We start from the raw sequence: 19,009 nt of genomic DNA, 5'->3' as shown, positions 1-19,009 counted from the left end.
TCGTTCAGCCCCTAATGAGGCCCTGCCTAGGGAAGTATTAGGCAGCAAGTCCTCAGACCCAGAGGGTCAGGTAAAGCATAGAAGTTATCTACGGCCGAAGCTTCCGTTAGAGGAGCGTCAGCGGCGTAGAAACCTTAATCTATGCTTATATTGTGGAGATTCTGGCCACTTCTTGCAGACGTGTGGCTTGCGTAATTCCGGTGGTGCCGACAGGGTATCTCCTCTGGCCAGGTCTGAGCAGGTTGTCAGATCTAAGCCTGTCTCCACTGTGGCAGAGGAGCTCTCTGCCGAGTCTCCCAGTAAAAGCACTCTGCCTTTTTCTACTGGTTCCAGTGCTGATGTTTTGATGACCAGGGAGTCAGAGTTGCAAACCCTTAAAGGGAAAACCCAGGTGATTGACTCAGATGCCGGGGGCCCGCCGAGTCAGTCAGATGCCGGGGGCCCGCCGAGTCAGTCAGATGCCGGGGGCCCGCCGAGTCAGTCAGATGCCGGGGGCCCGCCGAGTCAGTCAGATGCCGGGGGCCCGCCGAGTCAGTCAGATGCCGGGGGCCCGCCGAGTCAGTCAGATGCCGGGGGCCCGCCGAGTCGGTCAGATGCCGGGGGCCCGCCGAGTTGGTCTGATGCCGGAGGCCCGGTGAGCCGGTCTGATGCCGGGGGCCCGGAGAACCGGTCTGACGCCGGGGGCCCGCCGAGTTGGTCTGATGCCGGGGGCCCGGTGAGCCGGTCTGACGCCGGGGGCCCGCCTAGCCGGTCAGATGCCGGGGGCCCGGAGGCCGCAGCCCCGAGTGGGGGCCCGGAGGCCGCAGCCCCAAGTGGGGGCCCGAAGCCTCAGTTTGTAGCCCCAAGTGGGGGCCCACAGTCACAGTTTGTAGCCCCAAGTGGGGGCCCGAAGCCACAGTTGGTAGCCCCAAGTGGGGGCCCACAGCCACAGTTGGTAGCCCCAAGTGGGGGCCCGAAGCCTCAGTTGGTAGCCCCAAGTGGGGGCCCACAGCCTCAGTTGGTAGCGCCAAGTGGGGGCCCACAGCCTCAGTTGGTAGCGCCAAGTGGGGGCCCACAGCCTCAGTTGGTAGCCCCAAGTGGGGGCCCACAGCCTCAGTTTGTAGCCCCAAGTGGGGGCCCACAGCCTCAGTTTGTAGCCCCAAGTGGGGGCCCACAGCCACAGTTTGTAGCCCCAAGTGGGGGCCCACAGTCACAGTTTGTAGCCCCAAGTGAGGGCCCACAGCCTCAGTTGGTAGCCCCAAGTGAGGGCCCACAGCCTCAGTTGGTAGCCCCAAGTGGGGGCCCACAGCCTCAGTTGGTAGCCCCAAGTGGGGGCCCACAGCCTCAGTTGGTAGCCCCAAGTGGGGGCCCACAGCCTCAGTTGGTAGCCCCAAGTGGGGGCCCACAGCCTCAGTTGGTAGCCCCAAGTGGGGGCCCACAGCCTCAGTTGGTAGCCCCAAGTGGGGGCCCACAGCCTCAGTTGGTAGCCCCAAGTGGGGGCCCACAGCCACAGTTGGTAGCCCCAAGTGGGGGCCCACAGCCACAGTTGGTAGCCCCAAGTGGGGGCCCACAGCCACAGTTAGTCACTGCCTCTGCCGAGGTTCCTAAGGCCACTGTTTCAGGGGGGCTCTCACTGGTCTTGGAGCTACAGGAGATGCTGAAGGCCATAACCTCTAAGGGGGTCCCTAAAGTCACAGCCTCAAGGTTCTCATGTGAGGTCAATGGTGCCACTATCCCAGTGAAGCACTCGAGCCAGTCAGTGCAAAAGGCCCAGCCCATAGCTATTTCCGCTGGGTGTGCCTTTTTGTCTCCCTCTTACAAAGGTCTTCCTGAATTATTACCACCTAGAGCGCTGGTATCCAGGTTTGATGCTTTCTCAGATTCAGACTCAGAATTTGTGTCTGAGATTGATGGGTATCCGGTGTATACAGGCCCTATGGTTTATGAAGAAGCCTGTTTAAGACCAGGGACATCTTCTCGTACCAAACATTCTAAGAGAAGGAAAAAGAAGTATATGCACTGACCTTTTGCTTGTCCTGTTTGTCATATCTGTTTGTCTGGTCTTGTGGTGTCCGAAGGCCACCTTTGAGAGGGGGGCAGTGTTACAAGCTGCAGTCACAGCTTGTTCCTGTTTGTTGGTTGATACCCCCATTCCAGGGTTTGGTATTCTCTATGTAGTGGAGAACCTGGTATTGGGGTCCCTTGACCCCTCTTCAAGGGGGGGGTACTGTTAGGATCCGCCTCCAGCGGATCTGTGTTATGCGCAGATTCACATATTCTGTGTGTAGTTTCATGTTCTCCCTGGATTCTGCTCCCTGGGTTTATCCCAGCCTGTGTGTGTGTGTTTACTCGCTGGTGGCATCCAGTGGTCAGCCTGGGCCATTGCAGCTCACTTCCAGTACTGTGTGTTCTGGACTCAGGTGTCTTGATTAGGCTCCTAGCCTGCAGTGCACACCTTCAGGCTATGTGTAATCAGCACCACATTGTGCTCTCTATATAAACCCTCTGGTTGTTCAGTCCCATGCCGGTTATAGCTTTTGCACCTCAGGGTCTCAAGTGTTCCTGGTTCCTGCTTACCCACTGCTCCTGGTTCCTGTGTCCAGTCATCCTGCATCCTGTCATTGATTCCCAGCTGTGTCCTCCATCCAGTCTCCTGTCCTCCCGGTGTCCGTGTGTCGTCCTTTATCCGTCTCCCGGTCCCTGCAGCTCCTGTTGGTCTTTGTGGGATTCCTTCTCCAGATATTGATATCCCTCGGTTCCAGATAAGTTGGGAAGATTCCCCCTCTTTGTCTCCGTACTAATCATTTGCTTATTGTGTCAGCGTATAGTGTATTGTTACACCTGTCAGCAGTTCTTAGTGTGTCAGCATATCGTGTATTGTTACACCCGTCAGCAGTTCTTAGTGTGTCAGCATACTGTGTATGGTTACACCTGTTAAGCATTAGCACAGCGGGTTCCTGTTTAGAGTGCTATCCACTGCCACCCCTCTCCGCAGGGCAGGGTGGTCCTCGCCTCTTTGTTTGTAGGTAGGTTTCCCCTTGTTCATCACTGGCCTTGGCGTGTGTGTTGTCCTAACATAAGACCAGGTGGCATCGAGGTGGGAGCCTGACTAACGGGCTCCCACGAACGCGGCTATTATTGGTGAAGCCTAGCACCCCGCACACACACGTCAACTCCATCTGAGTACAACGGAGTCAGGTTGGCGAGGCTGCCCTGGTCCTGTCACTATCTCCTTCCAGCCAGTGTCACGTGGTGTCTCGCCAGACAGCGTGGCACAGGAGATCCTAACAATAGCTTTACAATGTCTGCTATGGAGTCTGGAATTTCTAAGTGGATATTCAGCTGAATGTTTATTCTTAAGCCCTGCAAAAAAAGATTTCTCACAGCATAATGTATATAAGATTTGAATAGTGTAAATGATTAGTTTTGGAAGTTAAGATAATCAACTATTGCATTGTCACTCTGAAATCTGATACCTTCTTCTGTGGGATACGTCTTTGAAAATAGTGAAAATAGCAGGGTGAGAGATAAAAGAGTGAAAGATAAAATACCAGACAATCATCTTTTGCCTTACAATTTACAGGCTGCATTTTGCAATATGACAGGTATGAGCTGATTGGTTGATATTTTATCTCTCACAATTTTATCTCTCTGCAAGCTGTGATAGATGAAACATTAAGGGGGTTAATTCAATCTTGGCCACTATTTCCGACAGGGGAAATAGCTGCTGCCTCCTATTCCATTTCTGACCGCATTGAAGGCAGATTCCTACAGAACAGATCCGACTTTCAAACAAGTCAGATTTATTTAGTTGGAAACGGCCACGGATTATTGAATTTACAGCTGTTTTTCAACAATCCGCGTTTGTTTTCGCTGACACGCCCATTTTTCGACACTCGACAGACGGAACATTGAGTTCCGTCTATCGAGTGTCTGTCGAGCTGGGCGAAAATGGCCCAGGATTCCAACTGTTGGGACGTTCCGACAGTCAGAATCCCAGATTGAATACCAGATTGCAAATCGAGCAGGAACTGATGTGAATGGAAGCATATTTTCTGTACAGCACTGCATAATATGTTGCTATATAAATACCTTATTATAATGGTAAGAGGTTGTACATTAATAATAATATTAATTATATTTCTATAGCTCTTTTTCTCCAGTATGACACAAGGTGTTTGGCATTTAGACACAGAGCGCTTGGAGATTTTTCCGCCTCTTTGCACAAATACAGTTTTTGCAAGAGAAGAGGTCTACCTATTGTAAATTGTGGGTGGATTTTCTAAAGGTGTTTAGCGTAAATAACGAAAGTACTATGTAACTGACTTCCAATGAAATTTACTTAGGCCTGCAAGCAATGGGAAGAGAGATTTAAAACTGAGCATTCCATCAGGAAATGAAAACTTAAGAGCCCTGAAATTATATATTGCCCACGGCCCAATACAGTCATGGTATGGTTCTGTTTGCAATTAATTCCCATGAGTACTTGACACAATGATTATAGTTTTGTCCAACATTTTTACAATGATATGTCTCAAAAGTGCATTTTTTTCCTACAGCTATGATTTAACCTTTCCAATTATTGTAAGTGTAAAACTGAGTACTTGCCTGAGGAGCTTTCAGAATACCTTCAGATGCATACTGTGCCTCTCCAAGACACCACGGTATACCCTATTTAACTCTCACCGTTGGTACACTTTTCTTCCGTTAAAACAGATTTTTGGCACAGGCTTGAACATTTCAAATAACAAACTTGCTTTAAGGTATTCATCGTACTCCAACATTAATTCTATTTGTATAAAGTGGGTGCATTTAAAATCAAACCAGTAACAGACACCAATATGTGAATTGTATATTTAGTGGTTTATTCCCCTAAAGAGCACTTGATTATAAAATCTTTTGGCACATACCTGACTCGACAGTTTATTTTTGTTTGAATAAATGCATACAGTACTATAGTGCCACTGGCTAAGGAGTCAAAATATGAGTTCTGCCAAATATATCCATTGTTTCAAATATTTGTGCTCTCTGCAGCAGTTATTTACCACACGTCTAGCATTTTGTGCAAGACTTGACTTTTAGGTCCAACATTTATCACTGAGCATGTTGTCTTTAGCATTTGACTTTTTTTTCTAATACTCAAGATAATGGTATGCTTATTATTTCTATGTTATATTACATATTTTCGGTTAGCCAGATCACGTTCAAAAATGTAATATCAAGTTACTCTGTATCTGTCTGGTGCTAAGAATTGCCTACACCACATTCAAACCTCATTAGTTTTATTCAATAAAAATAAATATTGACTTGTCTGTGTGGAATAAATGTAGGTTTTTGTCTATAGTATTCTCTCTCTCTCTCTCTCTCTCTCTCTCTCTCTCTCTCTCTCTCTCTCTCTCTCTCTCTCTCTCTCTCTCTCTCTCTCTCTCTCTCTCTCTCTCTCTCTCTCGAAATGATTATGTATTTTATACTGAATCATTTTGAGATGATAGTATATTAATTATCTTGACATTTTGTGAAATAACTATACTGTATCTAAACCTAATAATTAGTCAATCTGGGTCATAGAAAGTTCTATTTAAAAACTATTAAACAAAACGGATTTAGTATTGAATCCCGGCGATCGGGATCCCGGCGTTTAGAATCCCAACGCCGGAATCCCGACAGCCGAATTGCCGACAAGGGGGGGATGTGGATCGCCCCCCCCCCCTTGCGGGCTCGCTGCGCTCGCCACGCAGCGGGCCCGGTGCCTCGCTACGCTCGGCACACTAATTTATTCTCCCTCCAGGGGTGTCGTGGACACCCACGGAGAAAGAAAGTGTCGGCATTTCGGCGGTCGGGATTCCGGCGTCGGGATTCTGAACGCCGGGATCCCGACCGCCGGGATGGTAACTGCATCCCAACAAAACATCATTAACAAATACGCAGACTGCACTGCTAATCAATGCCCAGGAATTGCAGGTGTTGGATAAAGTGAAGGGGCACCCTGTCTATTTTGTCAGTCTTGGGCCCACAATTTCTGATGTCAACCCTGCCTGTCAGTGGCTTATATAGGCAACCAACCAGGGGATGGCTTCTCTGCTCACCTATAGCACCGAGGGTTAGGTGCGATTATTTTGTGCTAGTGGAGAGATAAGAGTCCCTATCTGTTGGTACATACTTTTCCTGCATGTTGCAAGTAAGCACTGAACTGCCATCAGGGGAGACCATAACTAAAGATGCCCATACATGGTGGATTTTTCAGGTGAGATGCGATGCGTGCTCCTGCGCACATCACAAAAAGTATGTGCAGCCCATACTTTTTGTGGTACATCGCATCGTATCTAGTACAAAAAAAGCACACTGCTGTATCACATCCCATGCTTTTTGTACTAGATGCGATGCTTGGGCACCTTGATATCTTACTGCTCCAAGCACTGTTTCTTTTCTTTTTCTTTTTTTTCTTACTAACACATCTCTCAGCCCTTGCATTTCCTTGTGACACACTGACAGTTTCTTTATTGCTTGATATACTGTACCAATAATGAAACAAGCAGCTTTAACTGTCTATCAGGCATTTGAGAAATTGTCATTATGACATACTGTATAGCTTCCTATAGTAATTAATCATCTATCCAAGATGCTGAAGTAGCATACCCACATGTCTTTTACCTTCAATATACACATTTTCTAATAAACAACTACCAGAAAATGTTTCAATAATTATACTGTAAAGTGTTTTTGCCCCATACATTAACAAATCCAACAAGTCAGACTTGATTTCCCTAGCAGCTCCCCAGGATGCAGTTGATGTGCCATTGTTTACATGTGATAAATCGCAATGCAATTTATCACATGTAAAATCAGGGGAGCTGCAGGTGAAGGGAGCCAGGCGGGGGGGATGCAGAAGGAGCCGGGAGCCAGGCGGAGAGATCCAGGAGCTGGGTGGAGGGAGAATAAGAAAACCCATACAAATGAATGGGCAGCCACTGATTGGCTGAGAGATCTCTCTCAGCCAATCAGTGGCTGCCTATTCATTTGTATGGTCTTTTTAAAATTCCCCCACCACCTGGCTCCTCCCACATGGCTCTCTGCACCCCCCTGCCTGGTGCCGAGCGTTCCTCTACCCGACTCCCTCTTGGAATCCCGCTTCATCGCATGTGATACATTGTGGGTGCTAAAAAGCACCCATGATGTGCTGCTGATGGCTGCACATAAGATTTATCTTATGTGCAGCACTTATGATCTCCGGATCCAATCCGATGCGCACTGGACTGCGCATCGGAATTGAATTGGATATCATGCACATGCGATTTCCACCGATTTCACGGCCCGATCCACCGGAATAGGGTGAAATTGATCCCACATCATATTTGGGGCCTTAAGTATTTAAAATCTCATCATACACACCTGCTAATCACAGCATATATTGCAGAACAAGTCCAAATTACCATTTTAAATAGGTATATGAAAATGAAAATAAGTTTATTTCACCTTAATATGTGTTTATAATGTAACCCTGAAGTAAGGGTTTGGTAAACATAGGTGCTTTGTTGCTAAGTACCTTACCTTTCTTTATGTATGAGGCTCTGGATCATTACACACTGTTTTTTTTCTTCAGATACAATGCCCCCAGGCTTTCCTATATCCCTTATCACTCAGCCATTGCTGTATGTAGCACTTTATCTGTAAAACCATATTGAAGAATTCTCTGCTGTACTTATCTGTTTTGAAATGTGTAGGTTTGTGCAAGACCTCGTCATATCATTAAGCATGTGCTGTATAAGAGATACTGTACTTGGTATGAAATAAATGATAACTTCAAAAAAGAAGTGCCAGACACATGCTTATATGCTGTTAATCTTAATTATTGCAGCAATCATTTCAGAATGTACAGTATTTCAGGTTCTCTTATGTGAGTACTACTTGATAAAATATAACATGATTAAAGTGATAAGGAATTGCTTGTGAAACCCAAACAATATAGTACTGTAATCTTTGTGTTGGCTAAACTATATTCCTCCCAGAACTGATACCCAAGGACAAATAATTATTAATGCATGCCAAAGACATGTCTGGAGTTAAAAGATTACAACAGTTATGGGTAATGGTAAATATTAAAGGGAACGTTTAACCAAACTGTACAGTATACCGATTTAAACATATAACTAAAATTGTATTTTAAGGCATATACAGATGGGTCTGTTCCCATCTTGGCAGGGGATGGCGCTGGCGTCGCCAGCCGCCATCCCCCGCCAGCCGCCATCCCCCGCCAGCGCCATGGCGATCGTGAGAAGGGGACGCGCGCGCACGAGAGGCGCGTGCGCCCCCTTCCGACGGCGCTTCCAAACGTTTCCCCGGGTCCCCGCCGGCTTGCCGGCGGTAACCCGGGGTCCCCGCCGCCTGCCCGCATCCCCCCTAACCCCCCCTAACCCCGTCCGTCTCCCTGAGGCGGAGACGGACAGGGTTTCCGCCACGCTAGCGACGGAGACTGAGACGCGCGTGCGCGTGAGACGCACGCGCGTCTCAGTCTCCTCGCTGGCGAGGCTGCTGGCGGGTCGCCAGCGCGTACGTTCTGGCGACCCGCCAGCAAGGATGTGCATAGGCACATACTGTACTTTACAGGATGTTGAATGCATCCCACTGTACACATGTACTGTAGCATTATTGCTGACTCAGGGTGAGATTCTCTAAGCTAGAAATGTGGTAAAAACCCTGTTATCCCTCCACCGCCCTGCGCCGACCCCCGCCGCCCCGCACGGACCCCCGCCGCCCCGCATCGCCCCCCTCATCTGTGTCCGCGCAGCACAGAGCTGTGCTGCCCGGACCTGTGACCTCCTCCCTGCACTGATCCTCTTCTGGGTGCAGGGAGGAGGAGAGTCCGGCGCAGCAGCAGCGCCGGGTGTGGGAGGGAGGGGGGAGCCGCCGGGACCTGCTGGGACCCGGCGACTCTCACCGCAAAGGACAGCTCTTAACGCAAGAGCTGTACTTTGCTATAATTATCGCATATGTTAGAACATATGTGATAATTATAATTGCGAAGAGAGGCGAAGGGGGGTGGAGATTCTTAGAGAATCTCCCCCTTTGTGCTAAAAGATCTGTCCAGGATGGCCACCCATTGTGCTGGCAAATTGAAAAGTGATGTTATCTCTTAGGTTGTGCAGCAGGATCACATATGTGTTGCCAGCAAGGGGTAGATTTATTAAGCTCGGTAAAGTGATAAACTGTCTGTTTTTTATCGCCAGCCAATCAGCTCCTACCTGCGAAGTTACAGGATTGGTTTGAAAAAGGACAGGTAGGAGCTGATTGGCCGGTGATAAAAACCAGACAGTTTATCATTTCACCGAGCTTAATAAATATGCACCTGTATGTGAACCAGTGGCAGATAATCCACAATGCAACCTAGAAGCCTGCCTAGGGTCCAGCAGGTCACAAGAGGCCCCACAAAGATATCCTGGCCATCCAAAACATTCCCAGAGGGGCCATGCGGAACTACTGCATGATGTTATGACTTCAAGTGGACTAGCCCACACTCTGAAAGTACCTTCGATGTTCTTTGATGGCTTTATCAACTATATGTGGGCAGTCAGTTTACTTTAAATGTGACACAGATATTAAGCCTATTTCCAAAAGACCTAGAACCTGATCCAGATTTGTATACAATGCCACTGTTCACGCAGCTGAGCATTAATAGGTAGACTCTACACGTGCCAGGGTACTCTATCGATGTCGCCTGCAATCAGCGGCAAACATAAAGTGCTATGGATTGTTTGAGGGGGGAGGGGGGGGGGCAAACCAACATCTTGCCTAGGGCCCCAAACTGGTATCTTGCCTAGGACCACATGAGGTCTAAATCCACCTCTAATGTGAACTCATTAAAGTATCTTGTTAGGCTGCAGTTTGGGACATAATACCTGTATCCTGTGTAGAATGTATTACTTCCATATATTGCTGTACGCCGACATGCATTGTCTTAAGAATAGTATCAATATCTGCACACAGATTTTTATGAAATCTGAAATGCCAATACCATAGACAGTATGTGTGTGTGTGTGTGTGTGTGTGTGTGTGTATATATATATATATATATATATATATATATATATATATATATATATATATATATATATATATATAATTGGAGAAGGGAGGTGCGCTGTTTTTTTCAGGTTTCAAAGTCTTTCTAAAAAACCACTACACCTGAGTGTTAGGGTCTAATCACAGTTCACAGTCCTTTCTCCGGGTCTGTAAAGGGGCACTAGATTCTCATTTAGAACCGCAGCTTCCAGCTCATGGGGAATCCCTGGATCCAAAGGGATTAAAACAATCTGCAGAAAAGGTACAGAGGGAAGCGCTTCTTAGTGCAACAACGTTTTTTATTTTAAAAGGCAGACTGCCAATTGATAAAAGATTCAATAAAATACATATGCTCGTACCCCCCTATTCATCAGTGTGGGCTTGAGTACCACATGATATGTATAACAACCAAAAACACGTCACCGTCGGAGTACACAGCTGGGGAACCGCGCTGGTCAAGATACACCGGATGGATGATTTTTACCAGGTCTCCCTCTCCCGATCAGTGTCAGTGCTGGGTGTAGGTTCTTGCGTCAGGTGAGGCACGCCCAAACGCGTTTCGTCGTCATGGACTTCGTCAGTGGGCCCACTTGGGTGTATCTTGGATGTATTTTATTGAATCTTTTATCAATTGGCAGTCTGCCTTTTAAAATAAAAAACGTTGTTGCACTAAGAAGCGCTTCCCTCTGTACCTTTTCTGCAGATATATATATATATATATATATATATATATATATATTACATAACACTGAACCACAACTCACAAGTGACCTGTACTGATGCCTGCAGTGCCCCAGTGTGAAGGAAAAACAACACCTTACGAAATGTGTCTCTTTAACTATTAACACAAAGAAATACAGTTACATGATGGAAAGGTATTTTTAACTATAAAAACATAATTTCGCAGCATAAATACACATGGCTTCCAGTATACAGTAAAATTCAATAGTTGCTTTGCTTATCATCTCTCTCTCTCTCTATCTATCTATCTATCTATCTATCTATCTATCTATCTATCTATCTATCTATCTATATATATATATATATATATATATATATATATATATATATATATAGCAGGCCGGTGAGGGCACTCCGGAGAAACTGGTAAATAATGTGCCGGGGTGCAACAAGCAGAAAAGGGGGTAGATACAGTTGCAAGGGCTGCGGCACTCCACGGTCTAGAAAAATGAGCACAGGGACACTGCGAGTGGCCGACGTTTCGGAACTTTAATCCGTCTTCTAGGCAAAAGAAGACGGATTAAAGTTCCGAAACGTCGGCCACTCGCAGTGTCCCTGTGCTTATTTTTCTAGACCGTGGAGTGCCGCAGCCCTTGCAACTGTGTATATATTTAGCCAGATCTGTCAATCACCTGTGTGTATAACGCTGGGCGGAGTTACAGCCCCCCGTTCAGCGTTATACACACAGGGTGATGGACAGACTGCCTTGGAATTATTCTGGCCCCGCCCCCCATTATACACACATACACCCCCCGCCCAGCTTTATAACACCGCTGACTGAGCTTCAGTAGCACTGACTGGAGCGGGATTTGGCTGCGGCGCCGTCCCCCATAAACGTTCACTCTGAATCCACGGCCCGCCCACACACTTCCTTCCTGCACAGCGCTGCGGTGCACAGTCTATTTCTCTCTAGTGTGGCCGTGCTGTGATGACATGTGCCGCCCCGGAACCATACATGCATAACGGCTGCCACAGCCTTCTCCGCAGAAGCATACTAAAGCATGGGGGGGGGAGTGAATTATGGGTGGAAAAAGTGAATTACATATACATATAGGGTGCGTGGTGTGAGGGAGGGACATAAAATATTTAAGGATTGTATGGTCATGTAAGATGTGGCAGATTAACGGCCCCCATACACTATGCGATACCATGTGTCTGACATTCGATTAGTTCCGTATCTGATCAGACCAGGAGATCATACGTGCTGCAAGTATATTAACAAGTAAAAAAAAAACTGCTCTATCCAGTAATAGGTAAAAAAAAATAAAAATAAGAAAAGAATCAGAAATGTAAAGTCCATAAATATAAAGATCCTACTTTACCACAAAGTAGATCATATGCCAGTGGTTCCCAAACTGTGTGCCTAGGCACCCTGGGTTGCCTCAGGACACTTATAGGGGTGCCTTGGGTTGGTGGACCAGGATCAATTCATGTTAGTTATGTGCAATGTAACAGGCAAAACCAGTGCTTGTGGCTGCCAATAATAATATATGTGGACAAACAGAAGCAAATCCTGCCCCTCACCAGATAACTGTGACATACAAACACAATACACTTACTTTTATATTTTTTTCCTGAATTAGTCAATAAGAAACATTTGACCTAGGGGTGCCTTGAAAACATTTTGATGCTCTAGGGTGCCGTAATTCAAAAAAGTTTGGGAACCACTGTCATATGCAGTAATAACCACTTAAATTGTGAAGGTAAAATACATTGCTCATTGTGATCTTAACATTCCTCCTCTTAAGCTCCACCCACAACTGAAAGAAAGTTTCCTAATGGTATGCTATGCGTGTATTTCACATTCACAAAGTTGCAGACATTTCAATTATTGTAGAATAACTTTTCCTACCCCTGTGTTTGAGTCCACAATGAGGCCAAATACTGCATTTCAAAAATGATTCTTATCATTGTAGTGTGGTTATGTGTACGATTTATATTTATTGTTTTAACATTATATAATTATAATGTAACTGTATTTGCTCCAAGTAGTTTGGATACAAAAAAAGCATGTGGTTATCAGTGAGATACATGCCATGGTGATAGTATTCATTTGTTTGGCAGAAAATATGTTTATATTAAATTACTAAATGTTCTAACTATGTATTTTCTTATAGAATGATATTGGAGGCCAGCGCAGTTTAATAAATAAATGGACTACGTTTCTGAAAGCACGCTTAGTGTGTTCTATTCCTGGTCCTGATGGAGGTGACACATATTTTGATGAACTGCGTAAGTAAATTGTAATTATTGTCATTACTTTTTCAGATATACATGAAACATATTGAATTCCATCATGTTTATTTTAACTGTAATTATAACATATGTTGCTTAGAAAGAAGCTTCAGGAACTGTATAAATAAACCTAATGCTGGGCTTACACAGGCAGATAAAATGTATCAAAATGACTGGCATTTTTTCGGTCACTGCAGCTATCACAGGCATACGCTAAGATCTGTCACATATTGTATTGGCAGTGACATTGGTGCACTGCCCCCATAGAGGAGACATTTCCCCATTCCTTCCCCTGTGAAAGAACAGAAGAAATGTCTATCGGTCGGCCACTGCAGGGCACACACTGCTCGATACTGCCCACGTGACACTATCAAAATATAAGAATCGGAGGATAATGCTAGTTGATCCAGCATGCCCGACTTATCAATATAATTGGTTGCCCGCATCCACGCTGCAATTGTAGGAGGTCTGCCTGCCACTTGCTGCCAGTGGTGAATAGACGCAGGGACAGAGAGACTTGGGGCATGAGCAATAACTCACAGAGGGCCGGACATGCCCCCCATGATAAAAATGGGAGGCCTGGCTCATTATAGCATCATTATTACAAATCTATTAACCCATTGCTGAGGCATTGCTGTTTTTGGGCGCTGGGCACGAGTGTCCCATGTTGGAACTAAGGATCATAGACTTCTTATTTGGAAAAATTACTATTGTAAAATGTCCAATTTGTAGCATTTGTTTAATATTATGTACACAAATTTAGGGAGTGCATTCAATCAGCTGCAGTAAATCACTGCAGCTAATTGATTCCCCAGAGCCATATGGTTAGCCTCGATACCTGGCACTTATCAGGGATTACACTGTGGGTGCCTAAGACAGGGGAAGAATAATTCCCAATAAGCAGCCCTCAGGACATTGCTAACACATGGGATCCAGATACTTATAATAGAAACTAGACATTTTTTTCTCTCGAAAAAAAAACAAAACTGACTTTAATTGGATTAGGGCTGTTATGCCCTTTATCAAGACAGACTACTTGACACTGTTGTAGTGTTTTTATTGGATTATGGGTAAGATGTACTAAAGTAAGAATGCAGGAAAACACCTGTTTTGGGGGGTTTAATCGCATTTTCAAATGTATTAAGACTCGGCCACCGTGGTTTCGCCAGACAGGGTATTGTCACCTTTGGGTGGGGATACCCTATAGAAGCCTGTAGGGCTTATTATCGCCACCCCTTGCAACCCACCGCAGATGCTGACCCCCCCCTCCCCCTGGCTTACCAGGGAAGCCTGGACCCGGAAGGTAAACTCCTCCTCCCCCTCTCAACGTAGCCGGAGGTCCTTCCGGCTGCAGGGGGAACCTGCTTGGCTTCTGGCTGTGGGGGGAGTGATTAGAGCCCATGGAGGTGATGGATACCTCCACACACCACATCACAGGTATCGCGGGGGGCCTCCATCACCGCATTGCGATGCTAATCGCATATGTTAGTTCATATGCGATAGCATCGCTGCGGTGGCGCGGCAATGTATTTTAATACATCCCATCCTTTGTCTCTGAGTGCCAGCCAGCAGCAGATATAAATGTCTAGTCAAAAAAGAGAAAAGGGGGCACTTCATGGTAGAGATAAAACTTAAATTTTTTTGGAGAATGCAAATAAATCCAACGAATGATAAAAGCATTTGCTCGTACCAGATTATTCAACAGTGTGGGCTGGTTACCACATGATTTTATATAAAATACCTGGGCAAACTGCTCCTCTGGTAACCGTCAGCTGTGGATCATTTTCTGGGTATTACAGACCCCTCAGGACCACAGCAATCCGAGTCTCCCAGCTGCTGCCAATGTGTAAGAGCAGCACTCTCAATAAAATTGTATACCAGCTCCGGTGCCTTCCAGGATTACCCCAATGGGTGTCCAATGTATACAGCGTCACGGCGGCATTTAGAAATAAAGGGAAGGAAGGCAGGTATCTGGATCAAAGGTTTTCTAAGTTAGTTTACTTCATCATCAAGATAACATACATGCACAAGTGCATACCTTATAAAGGCTAGAAACACCACGTGCACTGAAACGTGGCTTCCGGTCCGGCCAACATAAGCCCATATGTGATGTGATCAAACCTCGACGGTTACCAGAAAACCCAACAACAAAGTGGAATATCACTGACTTCCAAGTCCTGCCCTCAGACATCATGCAATGAAAAAAATGTGAAAACCAAAAAAGCATGGCTGCACTAGAAATGTAATTAACAATACAATTTTTCATGAATTAACCCATTAATCGATTTGCGCTGATTGCAAGCTCCAGGCTGACTGGCATTGCCAGTGAAGTTTGGCTGACCCGCTTCACTATAAGTAGTGGCAAAACTAGTTACTTACTGCATCTCTGGATCAGGTTATGCAGGATTAATGTCCCCCAGGGCTGCTACAAAATACTTATAGTTATACATTATATAGTATAGTAATAGCCACAAATTGCTTCTGTGGGTTGAAAGCTCAAGACTTTTTGCTATTCAATAAGAAGTGTAAAGAATTTGTTCAAATGCACTTGCTGGCTATTATTTTTCATTAATTATTAAAATAAATAAATATGAACTATTGGACCATGAACGTCTGGGTCCTGGAAATAGGGACCTGTGCAAGCCATACATTTTTGTATTTCAGAAAGGGCGTGTGGCCTCTAATGGGAGGGGCATGACCTCCTTCTAAGGGGCGTGATCTGATAGTTCCGCGAACACGAGCCTTGCCCCCTATAAGCTGCTGTCATGCCCCCGTCCTTCTTCCCTGTGAATAGACATGGTGAGTTTCATGGGTCTTGCCCCCCCACCACCAGACAATGCTTGCCATGGGTGGGATAGTGGGACTATCCCCAAAAAGTGCAACTATACTGAAAAAAAATTGGGACAATTGGGAGATTTGATTCAAGAATATATATCATTTGTTTAATAGGTAATAAATGTTTGGTTATTATATCATTGTTATTGCTATTATTAATTAAGCAAATACCACTTTTATACATTACAGAGGATGTATTTTTGCTTCCAACGAAGGATGAGAGAAACCCAGTTGTGTATGGAATTTTCACTACAACAAGGTATTGCTTCTGTTGAACATCTATTAGCTTTTACGCTGGGTAAAACTTCCATACGTGAGTTTAATCAGACAGAATCACTTACAAAGTTTATTATGATTTCATTATGAATAAATATAATGTCACCAAGGGAAAAGAATGACTAAAGTAAATATAAATCTTCTAAATTAAAAGGGTCTATTATCGTCTACTTGTTCAGCACTTGTATCTGCACAGTATCTCCCTGATCTGTGGCGTATATAATTAACCATTTGATTAAAAAGAATTAGTTATTTGACACAGTAGATTTATTTCCCCTATCTCTGTGTTCCACTCAGAAGGGCTTGTTGAACATTCCGAGTGTGTTGATTTTAGAATGGCCTTGTTCTGGAAGAAGTAAAAGGAAGCCAGAACTAGGTCAGGTAGGACAACTTGATCTCTGACACTGACTATGTACGACAGTTTGTCAAGTTGCGTTACTTACTATATTGTTTAAATTTGATGATTTTAATGTCCTTAACTATAGACAAAGCACCGTTTATATATATATAGTTTAAAATAACGTAGCTGTATAAATCTATAAATAAAAACTCAGTTAAAAAATCTAGAAATGTTAATTCTTTTACTCTGATCTATTGTCCCAAGAATAAAATAATAAACTCCACTGTCATTTTCCTTAAATAAAGCCAGCCCCTTATTTAGATGCCAAGTGCTCTATAGGTTACTCAATTATTGAGATTGCCTACAATTCAGTTACGACACCCAAAATCCCAAGAATAAATGGCATCCAGATTACCAAAATAGTCTGTAGTTAATGCTAATAATTGCTTCTTATTTTTTCAACTGATCTCTAAATAATAAGAACCATTATAGTTTTAGCATATGGACCATTAAGGCTACGTAATGTTTAAGACATGAGCTTTGGAATGATGTCACAACAAACCTTTCTAAGGCAACGTGTATTAGGGAGTCATTAACCCAATTAAGGTGGGATGCCATAATGGCAGGGGATTTCTCTTCCATATGTCTTCATCTCAGGCTTCTAGTAGTCATTCAACTGAGTGATCTCATTATTCCCTTGTGTTATTTTAGTGTGATGCATGACAGAATTCACAACATTGTCCAGAAAAATAATTTTGTTCTGGTATCACGATTAACTGGAATATCCATTTATTTTATAGGAAAAAATATTCTTTGGCTAATTAGAAACAGTGACCATTAATATTTTCCATCTTATGCTTGAACAACAATATTAACTGCAGATACATTGCTAAGTCAAAGCAGTGGTTACAATGTTGTATGATACAGTGTTTTGTTATCAATGAATATTAACATCTGGTGTTTATTTTCTATTTCCCTTAGCTCTATATTTAAAGCATCTGCTGTGTGTGTCTATAGCATGGCGGATATAAGGGGAGTATTCAATGGCCCCTATGCTCATAAAGAAAGTCCAGATCATAAATGGGTGCAATATGATGGAAGGATTCCCTATCCTCGCCCTGGGACGGTATGCATCTCTTCTATACATGCAATCTTTTGTACTAGATCATTTGAGCACTATATAACAATTGCAAAGTAATGAATTATGTTCCCCAGTGCATTAGCTTGGAAATCTATTACATCTTCACAGATTTACAAACCCTGCTAGAAATGCTGTTAAACTGACCAGTTCTGCCAGGGTATCGGGGAAATTACCCATGTTAAAAATACCAAATTCTAAATATTAAACAACATGTTTAATATTCCTGACGGTCAAACCTGGCAGTCAGGAGATTGGGGCAGTGGCCGTATATATTGCAGATGTATGTGGGCCATTCATTTTTTATCATAAAAGCAGGTTTTCTTTTAGTGAAGATGTCCATGGTTATTGTTTGTTGATGACAATAACTAGTAACATCAACATATGTTTTTACAGACCCCACATTTGTTACAGTAATACCATATGTTCATCAGGTGTACAGTATACATTCATTTCTCTTGTTGAGTAATCAATTATTTGTTAGATCAACAGTATACATATCAGAGGTGCACAACATGTGGCCTCCAGCTATTAAGGTATGCTAAAACTGTGGCAGGGCATGCGGGGATCTGCAGTTCCACAACACTGGGTTCACCCCAATAATATTAATATTATCTGAGCTTTATAATCAATGGCGGCCCGTACCTTTTCTGGGGAGGGGGGCTGTCGGGGTACCACAATGCAGGCAACCGCCCCCCACCACCGTCATCACCGCCGCCAGTCACTGCAGAGTTCCGTCACCTCTGCTCTGATAACAGGTGCCGGGACTGGCACAGTACTAACCTCTGTACTGCGCATGTGGCCAGCTTCTATGGGTTGCTCAGCAACAGCCCATAGAAGGAATCATGGTCCCGGCGCCTGCACAATACAAATGACAGGCACCGGGACCAGTGGTGCACAGTATCGATATAGGTACTGCACATGCGCAATCAGCGAATTTGCATGGCAGCCCGCAGAAAGGTGTTCCGGCGGGAGGGAACACCTCCCAATTGGACTATGGGACTGCCTTGGTGACTGGCAGGTCGGACTTCCAATAGGAAGTCACTGTCAGTCACAGTGAAGCCAGTGCAGTCTCACAGACTGCATCTGGCTTCACTACAGTGGCGGATTTTGCCTGGGGGCTGCCGCCCTGCAGCCCATAGGTAAAAACCACCACTATTTATAATAGCATTGACTTGCATTATACCACCAATTATGCTCATGTCATAAAACCACGTTTACAATTTTTGTTAGTTTTTGAGGTTACTGCACCTTTCTGAATAATGAGTTAAGCTTACCTACAGTGGCACAGACTACTTCATGGCAGCTTTGGGTCCTTTTACGTCCAATTGGCTCAAGTCAAGAGAGTACTGTACTTTGTGCTTTCACTCTGTAGCATTATATATTATATGCCACTTTTATTTCTAAGA

At 44.6% G+C, this 19,009-nt stretch overlaps 1 protein-coding gene across 1 annotated transcript in view; it reads left to right on the top strand.

Moving 5' to 3' along the window:
- SEMA3D (semaphorin 3D) overlaps positions 1–19,009 on the top strand; it is a 206,216-nt gene that overhangs the window by 136,316 nt on the left and 50,891 nt on the right. Inside the window, exons 9-11 of the mRNA XM_083183086.1 lie at positions 12,894–13,008; positions 16,036–16,105; positions 17,444–17,588. Coding sequence (XP_083039212.1) covers positions 12,894–13,008; positions 16,036–16,105; positions 17,444–17,588 — 330 coding nt within the window. The remainder of the gene's footprint in view (positions 1–12,893; positions 13,009–16,035; positions 16,106–17,443; positions 17,589–19,009) is intronic.

This window comes from Crinia signifera, chromosome 4 (genome assembly GCF_055691185.1).
Source record: "Crinia signifera chromosome 4, ASM5569118v1, whole genome shotgun sequence".
Taxonomy (NCBI): Eukaryota; Metazoa; Chordata; class Amphibia; order Anura; family Myobatrachidae; genus Crinia; species Crinia signifera.
The sequence above is the reverse complement of the archived record's forward strand: the minus strand, read 5'-3'. Positions and strand labels throughout refer to the sequence as shown.